This window comes from Sesamum indicum, linkage group LG4 (assembly GCF_000512975.1).
Source record: "Sesamum indicum cultivar Zhongzhi No. 13 linkage group LG4, S_indicum_v1.0, whole genome shotgun sequence".
NCBI lineage: Eukaryota > Viridiplantae > Streptophyta > Magnoliopsida > Lamiales > Pedaliaceae > Sesamum > Sesamum indicum.
This window is the reverse complement of record NC_026148.1, coordinates 11,511,938-11,528,804: the sequence shown is the minus strand read 5'-3', so window position 1 is coordinate 11,528,804 and position 16,867 is coordinate 11,511,938. Positions and strand designations below refer to the sequence as shown.

The following is a 16,867-nucleotide window of genomic DNA, read 5'->3' as shown; positions in this document are numbered from 1 at the left end:
CTCTCGAAATATTAAATTATACATTTTTTTCAAAAAAAATTTAGATTTATACTTATATTCCCTTCAAACTTCACTGTTCATACGTGACCCTTTTTCATTAGGGTTTGAATAAAAAATATTAGCTTAAATAAAAAAAATCACATCAATTTTTAATTTTGTTTCTCATTTAAAATTCTTATGTATAGTTTTATATTTATAGATGGATAAATATAAAAAATATATATGGAGCAAAGGTAAATTTATTATTATTTTTTTATAAGTACAAAATTACTATATAAAAATGAGCAAAATAAAAAATTTATGCAATTTTTTTTTTACTTACGCTAATATTTTTTATTTAAATTCTAATAAAATAGAGTTAGGTGTAAATAGTAAATATACTGTTTTCTTAAATATAAAAGGCAAAACCTTGCGAAGCAAATTGTAAAAATTGTTGTATCTTGCTAAATTGAATTTGAAATAATTGTTCATCACAAATTCAGAAGGTCAAAAACCTTCTAAATTGGAAAGAATATTTCTTTTTTTTTTTTTTTACAATAAACGGTATTTTATTTTGTTCCATATATTTAAATTTAAAAACTGATTTAATATATTAATAATTCATAATCAACATATATTTAAACAAAATAAAAAGAATATAAAACTATTATAAAAATAATTATATATATATATATATTGATGAGAGTTGAATATATAAACATTTTATTACGAGAATTTAACTTATTAGTCAAATGAGTTCTTGTTGGCAATTAGAAAGAACATTTCTCGTAGCATTCTTTTGCCATATATGGCCAAAGACAAAGGGCACTTTGTGGACAAAAGGCATTCGTACGGGCATTTGCTCTGTATCAAATCTATACTGTACTTAATACTTTGTGCATTGAAAATTTGAATGGTTGTCCTATAATTCATATTTTTTAAAAAACTAAGGCTAGGATCGAAAAGATAGCCGTGTCGTGCCTACTATTGTCTAGAAAATAGGACTATAAACAATCGAGTTGAATACATCTCAATTTATTTAAATTATTATCGAACTTAATTTGAATAATTAAATCGAATCTGAACAAATTTAAATTGAAATCAAATTAAACTTGAGTAATTTAATATTTTTAAAAATATTTTATTATTAATAATTGGATAATCAAATCCCACTCAAACCGAACTTATAAGGATCAATTTAAATCAAATACTGAATAATTTGATATTTTTTGAGTCCTACCTAAAGTCATTGTTTTTAGCATTTGCCTCCCTTACTCATGCCTTGATATTGTTTTTAAAATAGTCATGTTAGTGTAGCTTCTCCTTAATGCAAAAAAGCTACAGAAGTTGACCAAAGACAAGACGAATATGGTTGTTAGGAAACTGCTGTGAACTAAAGGCTTCGGGTAGGTACCCAATGCTGCAGATAGACAAAATGAAACTTAAGGTGCCTGAGTAAAGAAGGTGGCTCCATATGGGAAGATTGAAGGCCTTTTTCTGCTGTAAAGAATCATGATTGGGAATAGATTAGGAAAGAATAAAGGGTGTGAGAGTGTAGGTAATTGTTCTGTTGTTTCGGCCTCTCTATCGTCCCACAACTCACTCACTCCTGCATGTCAACTAGGTAGTCAGTCGTTGCCCAACTCTCTCTCTTCCCCTTAATTATGCCGCCTCCCTTCACACTTTTTGGGCTCCCAAGGACTTGGCTAGGAGTCGGAAAAGGCGCTTCCCCCCATTGCTAGCTTAGTCAACTTCAGTTTCGTTCATGCCTCTCGCCCGAGAGCAATCACTTGCTGCTGACCAAAGAAGTTTATTAAGCTAGCCCTAATATCCCCACCTAGCTTCAACAACTTTGCATTAAGCTAGCTGCATAGCTTGTAAGTATTGGGTGGGCCATGTCCCATTAGTTATTGGTAGGCCCAAAGAATAAAAGGCCCAAACCCGCACTCACTTGGAAGCCCACTTTCTCTCTCTCTACATTAATTGCACCTTTTACTCGGTTTTCTTGAGAATGGTTCTCCGTTCCAAGGTTTTGGAACTTCCCTTTGTCCCCTCTTCTTCCACCACTTCAACCTTTAAAAGGGGATATTTGCCTTTGGCCAACCAACCGATTGAACTCTCTTGAGCATCACACTGATAGTTCTTAGTGAACTAAATCTGTTTCGTTTGGGTATCAGTGATGGTTGTTTAGTCGGGTTTTAGTGATAAAAAATCTTCGTGGTGGTCGGTTACTTTAGTGGTGCAACCGTGAGTGTTTCGGGTGCGGTGCCTTGTGACCGTTGTCCGTATTTTGGATCTGGCTCTCTGAGCCTTTTATCATAAATTGATAATCTTTGTGATTCTTTATTATTTTTGTATATTTCATTTGTGTAATCTTTTTGGCCTGTAATACTTATTTAGAGGAGTTTTGTACTTCATTATTTGTAATAGTTTAATAGATTATTTCAAACTTCCGCTGAAGGATATATTCCTAACATAACTCGTTCATGATTTTTGCAGTTGAAAAAGCCTTCGCGAAGGTGAATCGAACTTTGGTCCTCATCTTTGACAATCAAGAAGTTTCAAATGTGAGTCTGGATTTTATTGAGTACCAATAATTTGTTATTCTTTTTTAAGGCTCTATGAAGCTCTTGAGAAACCAATAATAGAAGAAAAAAAAAACCTTTAAGAAGCTCCTCAACTAATAACTCAATAATTTAGGAACTGATAGCCCAATAATTACAATAACTCTAACTGTAGCATCTAACTCCCATCCATATGTGATCAGAGGAATAGATAGCCCATTCTATTCTTCCTTAATCAATTAAAACTATCTTTTATTTCAAATTTTTTTATGTTCTAAAAGTATGGAAATACTGTAAGTAATAAGTATTTATTATTAATGCGCCTGTAGCTCAGTGGATAGAGCGTCTGTTTCCTAAGCAGAAAGTCGTAGGTTCGACCCCTACCTGGCGCGTCAAAATCTTTTTCGCCAAACTAAAACAGAAGAAAGATATCAGCCGATATTAAAAGACATCTATCTCTGACAAGTGTTTACATTTGCTTGCAATGTCATTGTTTTGACTAATAATTTAATGACCATAAAGTATCAAATGATTTTCCACTCTTTTAACTGTGACTTAATTAACACGATAAATATAAATCATTACATGTTACATACGATACAAAATCACATCAGGCCGAAGAGGACAACCAACGACCCCAAAAATGCAAGGACCGAACTATCTATTCTTACACGGTGGAGAATAGACGATGAGCTGGAAGGACTGTTGCTCTTAGAAGATCCGGGAGGAAGAGCGCCACCAGGCTGCGGTTGAGGTGCACCGACTGGTGACATGGCCTGATTGCCTAGTACACTGACATGAAGCTTCATGCCCCCAAGGCAATGCAACCTGTTGCCACAAACAAAGTACCTGTCCTCGGGACTCATTAGGACGAATGATGTGTTCCCATTACTACTTGATTGTAGTACGTTGGTCGTGTTGCACCGCTCGTAGTTCTCTTTGGTCACCTCGCTAACAGAATGGTATTGCGAATACTGAAATACTGCAAGATAAAGGAAATGAGTTTATTACGTAGTTGTATACATAAATTTAAACTGTTAGAGAGAAAAGAAAAGAGCATATAATGTTTTACTTAAATAAGGTTGGGAGTATATAATGTTTTACTTACATAAGGTGTCGCCAACCGCGAATGTCTTGCCCTTTGCCCAGGAATCGAGGTCAGCGCTGATGTCCCAGCCGGTGTTGTCTCCTACAGTGTAAACAGTTGCTGAACATGTTGAGGCGTAGAACAAGAGTAAGATTGTGGAAATTCGAATAAGAAATTTTGCCATTTCCCAAGCTGGAAATGAAAATGGGGGGCTGGTGGCGCTTATAAAGAATTTAAAGCAGGGGGATATATTTATTTGTTTGGAATTAGATTACCTAACATCTTAAAGAATTGAATTTACTTTAGAAAAGGAGAAATGATGCTATGCTAGCAAGAATTTGAAAGATGCTGCTTTGGTAGGGTAGCTTCGAGGCCAGTTTGTTGGCGAGTTGGCCAGAAGTTGAACCAAAAACTTAACCCATACCTGTGACTGTTGGCCCACAAGGCAGAAGCTGCTATCACCAGTTAGCAATTTTTCATGCATATCACAAATGCTAAAGCAAGGAATATTATGCATTACATGGGTTGGCAAGAAACCAAAATTCATGTATCTGATTCAAAATATTGATGATACACTTGAAAAATGAATTCAATTGATTGACTCGGACGATCTATTTCCACAAATGGCATATTTGGAATAGCCATATCAACAAACTCGTGTATTGGTAAGAATCAGTTAATAGCTCAAGTATCTATAAGAATGTAGACTATGAATATCATATAACATACAGTATGTGCATCATGATCAAAGCATAGATGTTTTTTAGATCAAAATGTAAAATAACTCAGATCTACCACTTCACACATTGAAAACCCTACTACTCGATTTCACAAAGAGGGAAGAATGTATGTCAGTTCTAGCAGCCACGTCAGGATACAGCACGCCGAAGGAGTTACATAGCTTCTTTTCCAGTCTCATTAACAAACCATGAACAATACAAGTACAGCAAAAAGATAACACAATTCATGTCTTCCAGTAGCACCACATATCTTCTTCATATGGGTTTGATCTTGAAGTGTAGGGAGATCAGAGAGAAGACAAAGCATTTTAGATCCTGCAACAACATAATGAAAGAAAATCATTTCTTGAATCAAAATTTTGTGAAATGAGTGAAGCAAAATCATCAGATCTGAAGACAACAGCGCAAGAAAAAATAACAGTATATATAATAAACAGAATTGACAAGTTATAACGGAGAAACCATTTTTTCTTGCAGTTAATATATTGTTGCCCAATCAAATAATACCATGATAACAGGAAAAACACACATTACATGTCATATTAGAAATAGAACAAAGGAAATCACATGCGTAACAGCCTTGAATCAAATAACAAGTGCTATGCATAGAAAATCTTGCTCCAAAACTTTTCTTAGAAGCATCCAATTCTCATATGTCCATGAATCTGCCAACCACATTGAGCTGACTGACTATACATATTGGTCAAGTTACAGGTAATACTAGAAATTCAACACTGCCAATCATATGCATAACAATGTTAAATCAAATACAAAGAGAGGTCTGTGGAAAGTCCTCAACCAAGATATTAAGATCCAATTCTCATATGTCAATGAATCTCCTAACCACATCGAGGTGACTGACTATACATATTGGTCAAGTTACAGGTAATACTAGAAATGCAACACTGCCAATCATATGCAAAACAATATTAAATCAAATACAAAGAGAGGTCTGTGGAAAGTCTTCAACCAAGAATTCTCTTAGAACATTCAACTTCTCATATGTCAATGATCTCCTGACCACATCAGGGTGACTAACTATGCAGCATCCATCAAGTTGAAAATAAATGACCAGCCATTCTTCAGTTCTTCTTATGTCATCTTTGTTAGAAAACTAATGGGAACCTATCTAGCTTCCAATAAATACTACAGACTATAATTAATCAGCCAACATCTGAAAAGGTATTTAACTTCTTGTTTACAGAGAATATTTAACTTCTTGTATAAACATTTACATACAAGCTTCTATTCTACCTTTTCCCTCGGGCAGGAGATAAAGTTTTCCCACCTCACACCAGTTGAAACATGTGCAATCTTTAAAACACTATCCCAAGACTCATGCGTCAAACTCAAAACCACATAATTCGACATCCATATCTCACTTGCAACCATGATTTAATTCCCAAAGAATGAAATTATACAGGTAAAATGCATATGAACACTACACCTGAACAAGGTAATAGAAGATTCGTAAACCCTCAGGATCTTTACTAGTCTGAACATCCATAAGAGAACCAATCTTCGACGTCGTGAAAGAAATATGCTCATTCCCCATCACAATCTCCAGCTCCTGCCTCCCCACACGGTCAGGCTCCGGCCAATTGTTATCATCTTCCTTCATTATCTGCAACACAAGAACACCCAATAAAATGCCCCCATTCCAAACCCTAAAAATTAAAAATATGGCCAAAACTAAAATCAGCTCTTGCCTCAGAATCGGCGACGATGGTGAGGAAGATCTCTTTGCGAATCATAGTGTCGTTCTTGTAGTTAGAGTTGTTGGCGTATCGGAGCTTGCCGTCCGGTCGGAACTCGAATTCCAAGAACTCGTGCCCAAATTTTCCCTTGTGTCCCACGTAGTAGCGCAGGTAGAACTCGGCATTGTCCTCTCCTTCAGCCATTGCCGTTGTTTCAAGGCTTCGCTTTTTCTGCTTTGTGCTTGCCTGAGAGAAGGTACGAGGGTTCTAGATTCAATTCTATTCTATGCTTATTAGGTGGGCTCCTGTGAGACTAACTGTGGTGGGCTATTCGCGTCCAGATCATCTGTGAGCTTAAACTGTGTTATAAGGAATCCGGGCCCCAATCGCTCCACACTAATGTCATTCGGATTAACTCGGCTCCCAACTCAAGGACTCCACTACTCGTCACCAATATATATATATGTATTTGAATTGAAGAATTTGAATTTAGAAAAATAAAATTATTTTAAAAAATATGAAATTTATCAATTTCATTGGAATATAGTTCAAAATTAAAATAGAATAATTTGATATCTTTTAAATTCGAAACTATCAAAATATATTCAAAGAATTGGTTATTAAGGATTTGAAGTCCATGATTTCAATTCCTTCAATTTAAATAAAACATAATATTACGGATAAAATATCAAATAACAATTTTAAACTTTTCACAAAATATATATATATTTATTGAGTAATAGTAATTTTGATATTGTTACTATATAATTATGCAAATTATTTTTTTAGTCCTTTAACTTTATCCGTAATGAGTTTTAGTCCTATAAGTATGCTTTTTTTCTTATTATGTCTTTTAAGTTTCAAAAGAAATAGTTCGAAATAGAATTTTCTACATAATTTTCCAAATCAGCTGAAAATTGACTACGTGAAAGGTAATTTGTTGAATTTTTGACGATTTATATATGAGTACAATCACATGTAATAATACATGGCTATTAATGATGACTAACCATTATTTAAATACCAAAATTCTAGAAAAAAATTGTATAAAATTTTAAATTTTTATAATTTAAATTAAAAAATTAAATTTAAGTATCAATATAAAAATTAAATATATTTAATAATAGTATTATTTACTATAAATAATATTAACTATATTTTATATTAAAAAATATTTTTTTCTATTTAGTGATAAGAATTATGTATAAAATTATTATTAGAAATAATTAGTCTTGTCATTAGATTTTACAAAGTAACTATTCCTATTATAAGTTTAAAATTTATTACTGTGATAAAATAAAAATTATTGTCACTAAATATATATAATTAGTGATAATGGTAAAATTATCACTTATTTTTTAATTGAAAATGCAATTTACTCTCCCGTGGTAAGAAAAATGTGCAAAAACTCCCTGTAAAAAACTAACAATTTACCTCTTTGTGTTATTGTAAATAGAACAAAATATTCCCTTATGCTAAAAAATGCACTACACGCGCCCTCCTGCATCTGAGTATGATTTTTAATTGATATAAATATTATAAAAATAATATATATATATATATATATATATCTTTATCTTCTTCTTCACTGTCGAATCGCCACCGCTCCTCTGCTTGCTCGCTGCGCGCCCTAATCTCCCTTGCTCGCGCTAGCCCCCCTCCTCCCCTAGTCCTCCCCATTGCCACCTACCTACATCCCCTTCAGCATCCCCAACCTCGCCGCCGCCTCCTCCTCCCCCTCCCCCTTTTCTTCCCAGATCTGCCCCCCTCCCCAGTCCCATTGCCCCTTCCGGTTCCTCCCAGCCACTCGCTCCCCTCTTCTTCACTGGCACCCACCTCCTCTTATCCCTCTCTCACTATATATATTCATATAAATCTTATATATATTCAAATTTAATTATATACATTATATATAAATTTAATTATTGTTTACTTAAATCTAAATTGTTGATTCGAATTAGATAAATATATATCGTTGATTTGTTAGTTAAATTTAGATCTTAAATTGAAATTGAAATCTAATAGTTTTTAAATAAGGGCATAATATTAGATATATGATTCTAATATGTTGTTTTGAAGTTAGAGCGGATATGAGATGAGCCGTGGTCAAGGCTTATCACATGATCATTTTCGTCCACCACATATATGATAAGTCATTGCCATGACTTATCAGACGTGCTCTTCTATCTAGTTCATATTTGATAAGTCTTGGTGCATGACATTTTTTTTTATGTGGTCCACTATTCGATTTAAGTAACTTTTCGTAACTACTACTTAAGTACACATGATACATTTTTTTATGGAGAAATATTTTAAAAATATTAATTTTTACTAGAGTTTTCTTTAGAAAACGTGATTTGAGATTTGAATCCCTTGAAATTCTGCAATCGTAAAGAGACATACCATCGATTTGATTGGATCATATTTTAGAAGAATGCAACATCGGATTTCTTGCATTCTTCCGATTCTCTTTATGGATTTGCATAAAAAAATTAGAATCAATGGCTGTAGGTAAGTATCTTAAAGTATTTGCTTCCACACTTAATAATCTAATATGTATATAATGTAATTACTACATATATGTTAGTAGGAGTGTATGCGGTGCGGGTTAGTCCAATTTTTTTTGGCCCAAACCAATGTTTGCAATTTTTGAAAAGCCTACCCCAAGCCCAACCCGACAATCATCAAAATCGCACTTTGTGGTCTAATTGGGTTGGAGCAGGTTGGGGTAGTTTTTGCGATTTTAGTATAGAATCAATCTTTAGTACAATCATATTAGTATTTTATGGTAACTTTATACCTTTTTTACAATTATATATCATAATAAATGTATTTTCCTGTAGTGATAGTTAGCAAAAATATAAAAATATGATCTATCAATTATTATATATTCCGTGCGGCATGGAAAGGGAGGGGAGGAGGGGGCACACAGAGAAGCCAGGAGAAGAGGTGGCAGATGGAAAGGAAGGAGGAGGTGCGCGGGAAAGGGGGTGGCGGACGGCGGACGGTGGGGGCACGAGCAAGGCATGGAGGAGGCAGACAGTAATAGCCAAGTGTTAATTTTTGTGAGGCGAACGGCAGTATTTTATTTTTCGCAGGGGTATTTTGAATATTTTTAATAACATAGGGGGGTGACTTGCATTTTACCCAATTAGAAAGTATGGAATGAGAGAATTCTTCTTCATTTGGGTTGAATGGATGTTGATTATGCTATAAAGAAAAATGAACCAACTCCTATTACTGAAACTAGCCTGCTGGGTGAGATTGATCTTTTCATAAAGTGGGAGTTATCTAATCGCCTTAGTGTGATATTTTTAAAGACTAAAATCTCTATTAGTATTCGGGGGGTCAATTGATTAGCATGATAATGTCTGTAAATTGCGAAAGGCCATAAATGTTCGATTCTTGTGTTAGATAAAGCACTTGCAAGCACCCTAATTATGATATTTACTTCTCAAAACTCACAGATTTAAATTGTCTACATGAGCATGCACATTATGAAAATGAGAGATATTATGACTCAATTAATATTTATGCTTATACATAAATATTATTTTAAAAATTTTAAATTAAAAAAAATACAGTGCATGCCATTTACAAAAATCGTCAAGAAGGTTTTTTCTCTATTTTTAAAAATACATGAAAATAAATTGTTATTTTATTTTTTCACGAAAGATTTTTTTTATTACAGGAGGTAAATTACACTTAATTTTTTCTTTATTTCTCGTAAATTTTTATTTTCTTGTAGTGAATGTTTAAGTAAACACGAGCAGGGTTCGCGGTAAAATTTTGTGAACTTAGACGGGTTCGAAGTCTTATGGTAACTCGCTCTGAATCCAACCCCTATATAATTATTAATTTATCTTTAAGGTTTTTGGACTCACAAATTTAAAAACTATGATCAAATTAATTATAAATAATATTTATATCTGAATATATAATAACATATTTCGTTTTTTTATTAATAATATACCGAAAAACTAATGTATTTTGTTTTTGATAAATAAGAAGATATTTATCATTCTCATTTTTTTAAAAAAGTAATTTTTATACAATTAACTAGTTACAAAATTAGTCGGGACGGATTAGGGTCTATTTTTTGATGAGAGTGAGGTTTGTCCAAGTTTTCTCAAGACTAGAGGCTAGCATTTGGATCGAGCAATTCGATTCACGAGCCAATTTGATCGAATTTCAGTTTTTTCTTAAAAAATATTAAAAGTCGGGTTTGATTATGGGTACGGGAGCCTTACTAGATCTGATGCCCAATATTTAAAATAAGAAAGATATTTTCTTTCTCCTACTTTCCAATCTTCTTTTTAATTCTTCTTCTTTTCCAACAAAAAATTCTTTTCAAATATTTCATTATTTTTCTCTTCTTCCCAAGACTTGTATTTTTATAAACCCTAAAATGCCACAAAAGAAGGTAGAAAATAAATTACCAAATCCAAATGTTAGTGTCTAATGTTTACTTTTATAATGGTTAACTTAATTTCTATTATTTTATTTATTTTCACATTTTTATTGTTTAATTTAGTTTACTGAAGTCAAACTTTTTAGCTTTAACTTTTATTTAATATACTAATAATTAAAATAAAGTATCTAAATATTCACAATTTATAAATGTAAAATTAAAATTTAAATAATAAAAAAAATATTAGTTAACAGAGGTCGTCTGAAATTCTATAGAGGGGCACACAACGCGCTTTTTATAGTGATTTTGAAATTTTGATTTTAAAACATTTGTAAAAAAAATTAGGCAAATGACGTACCCGGCTATCAGGTACCCATAAATTTAATGTCGGGTTCGAATAATTATTTTAGCAACCTAAAACTTCAATATCCGCCTACTCCCATCCCTACTCAAGACGAAGTGCAGCAGCTCTTGGAATAGTTCTCTTGCCATCTCCATAATTCAACTCTCTTTTCCCTATCAAGGAAAAAAAAAAAAAAAGAAGACCGTCTCTTTTCCATAATTCAAATAATTCAATTTGGCTTTCTAAAAACTGATAATACATTATATAGTTCACTTTGCATATGCAAATTACATAGTAAAATAGTTTTTTTAAATATATATAACTGACTGAAGTGTTCTTGCATTGGAGTTCTTGATAAGTATACACCGTTGGGATAAGACACACACATATCCATTATTGAAAGACAAAACAAACATAGTTAAGGAAGATTCAAAGGGTCATAAATAAATGCTTTCATATCGTTGATGACATTCTGCTGGGAGGCAAAGCCGTCGAGGTCGGAGTAAATGTAATAGCCAGCTTCCCCAGTCCTCCAAAGCAAATTCTTGTACTCTTTAGGAACCAGGTTTTCTTTTGTCTGAACAATCAACTGCACCACTTTTCTCCTGTGATATTCAATCCTTTGTCTTAATTTTGCAATAGCCTCTTCTACTGGATTGGCTCCACCACACTCGGCTGCTTGCAGGCTCACACTGTTTATCTTCCCTTCTTCTTCTTCTTCTCTCTGTAGAGTAATTCCGTTTCGTCTTAGATACCGTAATTTCACTCCCCTACCTACCTAATTCATCAGCTACTTGTATATACATGGACGTTTTCAAGAACTGATCATATAGAGGCGAAGAGCTTACCTTTAAAGTACGTATATCGTTCTGAATTCGTGCTACCATAGAAACATGCTTCAACAAATTAACACACTCGACACTTGTTAGCATCTCCTGGGAGAATTTTATTCCAAGGAAATGGATTACCATATAAGTGCAGGTTTTGCATCCAACGATCTCCCAGGCGAAGGACAAGTATTCGTCCACGGTCAGTGCTTTATTGTCACTTGAGGCTTCCTTTTCTTTCATCATATATGTTAGGCATTCAAGCCACTGCTAAAAATAAAACCATGAGAGGGAATAAAACCTCAAGACTATTAAATCACTTGAAGAATTAATGCTGTCAAGTATTATATTTTTCATATCCACTGCAAAAATCCATCCCAAAAAACCCGTGTTTTGGGTAGTGTACCTCCTCGATTAGGAGACTTTTGACGCAGCGACCTTGCTGTGCTGAAGCAATATCTGCCCATTCATTTACTGTGTTGTATAATGCCGTAAAAAGAATTTCAATGTCGTGAGAGCGGTGAGTTGCGGACGGTTGCTTTCTCCAACTGCAAGCCAAGAAATTAAGTCGTGTGTAAGATATCTATATATTCTGCTCTTATTCAATGGATGGTCTTATATATGATCAGTTCAATTGCATGTGAAAGTGAAACTTACTTCCTTATTAACTCAACAAAGTCGCGAGCTTCATCCATGGAAGAATAGTGATCCATATAATCGTCTATCCGAGTGAAAAGAACGAGGGATTTTGTATAGCAAAAACGGGCATCGGATAGTTGAGGATCGGTAACGATTAAAGCACTCAAAAAATACGAAACGTGTAGTATATTCCTTCCAAACGTCATGCCATCCATCTTACAGTCGCTGTACCATCTGTGGAATCTATATTAGTACATGATGTCCTAATCAAGAACAGGTTTTAAAGTATACATGAATACCTCTCGAGTAGTTGAAGTTCTTTCTGGTACTGAGCTTGGCAAATACTAAAATCTTTCCTTGAAAATTCAAGAATGTCTTCATTATAAATGGTGGGGCACCTAAACCAGACAACACAAATGAATACAAATACTAAGATGTGGGAAAGGTCTAGACCAGTTAACTAAAACTGCAGATCCTATGCAATTATATGTCACCTATCACTACCTGTATGCTGTTTTTAGGATTTGAAAATGGTTGACATCATATAGCTCAATCCATAGTTTTTTTTCAATTATATTTGACGTTCCACGGAAGTTCTTCAGGTCGCCTTCCACCTTAATTAGAACGTTTACAGTCACAAAAACGTTACAGTTATCGCGTGCTGAAAATATTCACTATGCCACCATGCTAAATTGTTTTCTCATTATGAAAATCATAACTAGTACCTGTTTCTGCAATCGCTTATCGAGAATAGTTTGATTTAGCAACTGTTGCTTCAGATACTTGCCGGTCCAAGAATGTATTTTCTCAAGTACAGCTTCATCTTCGTGCATTTGAAGCTGTGAAGCTTTGTAAAGCTCAAGAATTGTAGTCACACCAGTGAATTGCGCACTTACCGAGCTGAAGAAATGCTCTTGATCGACAAACGCTGCCAATTCATCTAAACCAACGCTCGAGAAAACCATGAATCTCACAATCTTGATGAAATAGGTAACTAAATTTTGAGTGGATTAAAATTTCAAATACCTGACAAGACATTATATCCGTTCATTCGCAGGAGTCGAAATGCCATGGCTCGACAACTAATATCCTCAAAAATCTGGTCTTCTCTTTGCTGCCATAACCTGTTTATAAGAGCAGTGGCAACAGCTGTAAACTGTGAACATATAATACATATATGCACGTAAATTCTTGAGACGTTTGTGTTTTAAACCAATCACCTGTGCGTTTCGTCTAGAATGCTGTCCAGTTCGTACTGAAAATACCGATCTATTCCCAGCCTTTCCATGTTATCCACAATGCAGAGTCGAGTGTATATGTCCATGGGATAAATAGTAGGTACTGCATCCATAGTAAGTAAAATATGGGACGAGTAGTAAACAATGTATTATACGTTCTTGTATTATTTCTTTATTTTTATTCAAAAGCACGTAAAAAGAATCAGTAAAAAAATACGGGGTAGAATTGTTAAAATTAGTCCTGTAAGTATTGGACTGACAATTTTAGTCCTATAAGTTTCAATTTAGTGGCAATTTTAGTCTTTTCGACCAAAAAATGTTAGATTTTAGTCGAACAAATTGGGACTTAAGGTTCCGACTGCCAACTGGCTTGAATTAAATCCGTGGCGTCCTCGTAGGATGTTGACATAAGCAAAAATAAATTAAAAAAAAAAGACCCCTCTTTCTACCTATATGTGGAGAAGTGAATGGAAATGAAAATTGGTTGAAAGGGAGTGAATGGAAATGGAAATTGGTTAAGGAAAAATGATGGGTTGACAAAGACGAAGCTATTGTCAGAAGACTGGCACCGGGATCGTTCACCGAAGGGAGAAATTGAGGGATGAAATGTTAGGATTGAAATTGAGCGAATTTAAATCATAACATTTTAGTTGAATTTGAATTATAGCATTTCATCCCTCAATTTCTCCCTCCGACAAACAACCCGACGCTGACCTTCTTAACAAAGCTTCACTTTTACCAACCCATAATTTTTTCTCAACTAATTTCCATTTCCACTCATTCCTCAACCAATTTCCATTTCCACTCACTTTCCCCCATACAGATAGAGAGAGAGAAAGGTGAAAGAGGTTTTTTTTTTTTTCTTTTCTTTTTACTTTTTCTTACATAGAATGCTACATATTTAATTCGAGCTCAGTTGGCAGTTGGGACCCTAAGCCCTAATTTGTCCAGCTAAAATTTGGGAATTTTTGGTCGGGAGTACTAAAATTGCCATTAAATTGAAACTTACAGGATTAAAATTATCAATCCAATATTTACGGAACTAATTTTACTACCTCTATATATACAGAACTAATTTTGTAATTTCGCCAAAATACGGTAATAGCAAATATACGTATGATATATATGTACATGTATACTACATTTAATAATAAACAGTACAGGAGATGCATCCATAGTTAGTAAAATTGGGGCCGAGTGATAAACAACACATTATACTTACTTGTATTATTTATATTTCTATTAAAAAATACATACAAAAAATTGGCATAAAAAATACAGTGATAGAAAATATATGTATCCTTCATATGCATGTGCATACTACATATTTAATAATCAAAAGTACAGAAGATAAAACGGGAAAATGTATTGTATTTTTATAGACAGATGACAAATTAAAACTAAAAATAAGACATAACCATGCATGCATTAATTAAGGGGTCAATGGAATTTATCTCCATGTGATATTGCAAATAAGTGAATTATCCTTCTATGAAAAAATAATAGCAATTTACCCTCTATATTTTTTATAATGAAGCAATTCACCTCTTAAATTGTTATATTTAGAAAACATATATAGGGGGATAGATTGTTATATTTTTAAAAATACAGAAATGTAAATTATTATTTTAACCAAAAAAAGAAAGAAGTAGGTACCCCATGTGTTGTAAATTTTGAGAAGGGAGTGCAAATATTCCAAGCATTTTTGGTCTGGACAGTGAATCAAAGCAGCAGCAGTAGTGGCTGGTGAATTGAAGAGCGACCCATTACTTCTTTGCTCAGCCATCAATAGCTTCTTCCAATTACAAGACTCTCCAAGTCCCTCAGCAACGTATCCCAGCTTCCCATTTCTTAACAATAATTACAGTTATTTCACCAAAACATTGTGTTTTAGAATCTTAAATGACTAGCGATAATTATTTCATAAATATACCATGACTGATTTCGTATCGGTAGTATTGCATCTCAGATTATACTCCATGTATACAAACAATGTGTACAAAATTCACATACCCTACTTAAAAAAGGGTATCAGATGAAAAATTAGAGACAAATATATAGTTTTTTGTCTTGATTGATACAGATTTAGAGATGGAAAGTTTTTTTTTTTTTTGGAAAAATGCAATTTTAGTCCTGTAACTTATAGTGGTGGCATTTTGGTTCTGCACGAATTGATATTCACAATTTCGTCCTGTAACTATAAAAATTTGACAATTTTCATTCTTTTTCGGTCAATTTGGCTGGAAAATTTACATGTGATTTTAACTTAATTAAATTGCATTTTTAGTTCTGTAATTTAAGGACATGACATTTTTAGTCTTATAAACTAGGGGAGTTGGCCATTTTGGTCCTACATGAATTTATTTGCAAGACTAAAATTACAAGTAAATTGCAATTTTCAGCCAAGTTGGTTGGAGGACTAAAATGGCTAAAATTATATAGTTACAGGACTAAAAATGCCACCCCCTTAAGTTACAAGACTAAAATTATAATTTTTTCTTTTCTTTCTCAAATTATTAATAAATTTTAAATGGATTATTCTAAATTTAGATGTTATTTGAGACAGAATCAGATTGAATTTTCCGTCTCGAAAGAGAGATGAAAATTTCTGTCCCTAGAATTTAGCCACGGGATCTTCAGCTACTAAGTGCATCGACGAATTTTTTTATTGCTATTTATTTTCAACGATGCAAATCTTTTTGTAGTGACACCTATATATATTTAAGGAAATAAAGTATATATATATATATATATATATGACAATTTGTCCCTATAAAAAATGAATTATTTTCTAGATTATAAATGATTAAGGATAAAATAAAGGGATAATTATATAGCCCTTCCTGAGATTTGGTATAATTACATGTAAAGTTTATGTGATTTGATAAATTATATTTAGTATGTTTGAGATTTGATTTTCATTTAACAAATAGATCTTTCTATTTCAGAAAAATTTATTCGAATTTATTAATATTAACAAAATATCATATTCTTTATCACGAAAGAATAGTTTATTAGTGACAGAAATTTAGGATAGCTATAGTCTCACTTCCCAGGGACATTTTAACAAATTTGGGAAGGAAAGTAACCAAATGGTCAAATAATGTCAGCAAAAAGTTGATGAGAATTTGCAATGGCAAATTTGTCTCAAGTTTCGGTGCACACTTGGCGGGAGGGTGTTTTGTCGCAATCTGTCACTAAGTTATTGCAAATTTTATCTTGTCCAAAATTTCTGTGGAGCTTGTGATGGAGTTGACTTGTTGCTAATTTGTGAGGACACGAAGGATTTTAGACAAATTGTCTTTAAAGATGGCAACTGTTGGAAATGTGTCGCAGAATTCG

General features: G+C 33.3%; 3 protein-coding genes and 1 non-coding gene across 4 annotated transcripts in view; 1 reads left to right on the top strand and 3 right to left on the bottom strand.

The window, feature by feature from the left end:
• Window positions 2,863-2,935, top strand: TRNAR-CCU. The gene has a single exon. It is a non-coding gene; the product is annotated as a tRNA-Arg (tRNA).
• Window positions 3,076-4,147, bottom strand: LOC105160663 (stellacyanin). The gene is made up of 2 exons (XM_011078143.2): window positions 3,652-4,147; window positions 3,076-3,525 (listed from the first exon to the last, which is right to left on the bottom strand). Exons 1-2 carry the CDS (start codon window positions 3,812-3,814, stop codon window positions 3,149-3,151), a joined length of 540 nt encoding a protein of 179 aa, XP_011076445.1. The 5' UTR covers window positions 3,815-4,147; the 3' UTR covers window positions 3,076-3,148.
• On the bottom strand, window positions 4,370-6,423 carry LOC105160662 (protein mago nashi homolog). Its single transcript, XM_011078142.2, has 3 exons — window positions 6,080-6,423; window positions 5,818-5,994; window positions 4,370-4,685 (listed from the first exon to the last, which is right to left on the bottom strand). Exons 1-3 carry the CDS (start codon window positions 6,269-6,271, stop codon window positions 4,626-4,628), a joined length of 429 nt encoding a protein of 142 aa, XP_011076444.1. The 5' UTR covers window positions 6,272-6,423; the 3' UTR covers window positions 4,370-4,625.
• LOC105160752 (beta-phellandrene synthase (neryl-diphosphate-cyclizing), chloroplastic-like) overlaps window positions 11,064-16,867 on the bottom strand; it is an 8,198-nt gene continuing 2,394 nt past the window's right edge. Inside the window, exons 4-13 of the mRNA XM_011078229.2 lie at window positions 15,182-15,375; window positions 13,508-13,628; window positions 13,314-13,411; window positions 13,013-13,227; window positions 12,792-12,901; window positions 12,587-12,685; window positions 12,306-12,521; window positions 12,055-12,196; window positions 11,670-11,915; window positions 11,064-11,545 (exon numbers count right to left, since the gene is read on the bottom strand). Coding sequence (XP_011076531.1) covers window positions 11,240-11,545; window positions 11,670-11,915; window positions 12,055-12,196; window positions 12,306-12,521; window positions 12,587-12,685; window positions 12,792-12,901; window positions 13,013-13,227; window positions 13,314-13,411; window positions 13,508-13,628; window positions 15,182-15,375 — 1,747 coding nt within the window. The 3' untranslated portion in view covers window positions 11,064-11,239. The remainder of the gene's footprint in view (window positions 11,546-11,669; window positions 11,916-12,054; window positions 12,197-12,305; window positions 12,522-12,586; window positions 12,686-12,791; window positions 12,902-13,012; window positions 13,228-13,313; window positions 13,412-13,507; window positions 13,629-15,181; window positions 15,376-16,867) is intronic.

Bases quoted from the DNA above. Each gene is read 5' to 3' on its own strand.
- LOC105160662 (XM_011078142.2), bottom strand. From the start codon at position 6,271: ATGGCTGAAGGAGAGGACAATGCCGAGTTCTACCTGCGCTACTACGTG. The intron at 5,995-6,079 runs GCAAGAGCTGAT...CTTGTGTTGCAG, and splicing joins CCATCGTCGCCGATTCTGAG to ATAATGAAGGAAGATGATAA. The intron at 4,686-5,817 runs GTGTAGTGTTCA...ATGTTGTTGCAG, and splicing joins TCTTCTATTACCTTGTTCAG to GATCTAAAATGCTTTGTCTT.
- LOC105160663 (XM_011078143.2), bottom strand. From the start codon at position 3,814: ATGGCAAAATTTCTTATTCGAATTTCCACAATCTTACTCTTGTTCTAC. The intron at 3,526-3,651 runs GTAAGTAAAACA...TTTATCTTGCAG, and splicing joins CGCGGTTGGCGACACCTTAT to TATTTCAGTATTCGCAATAC.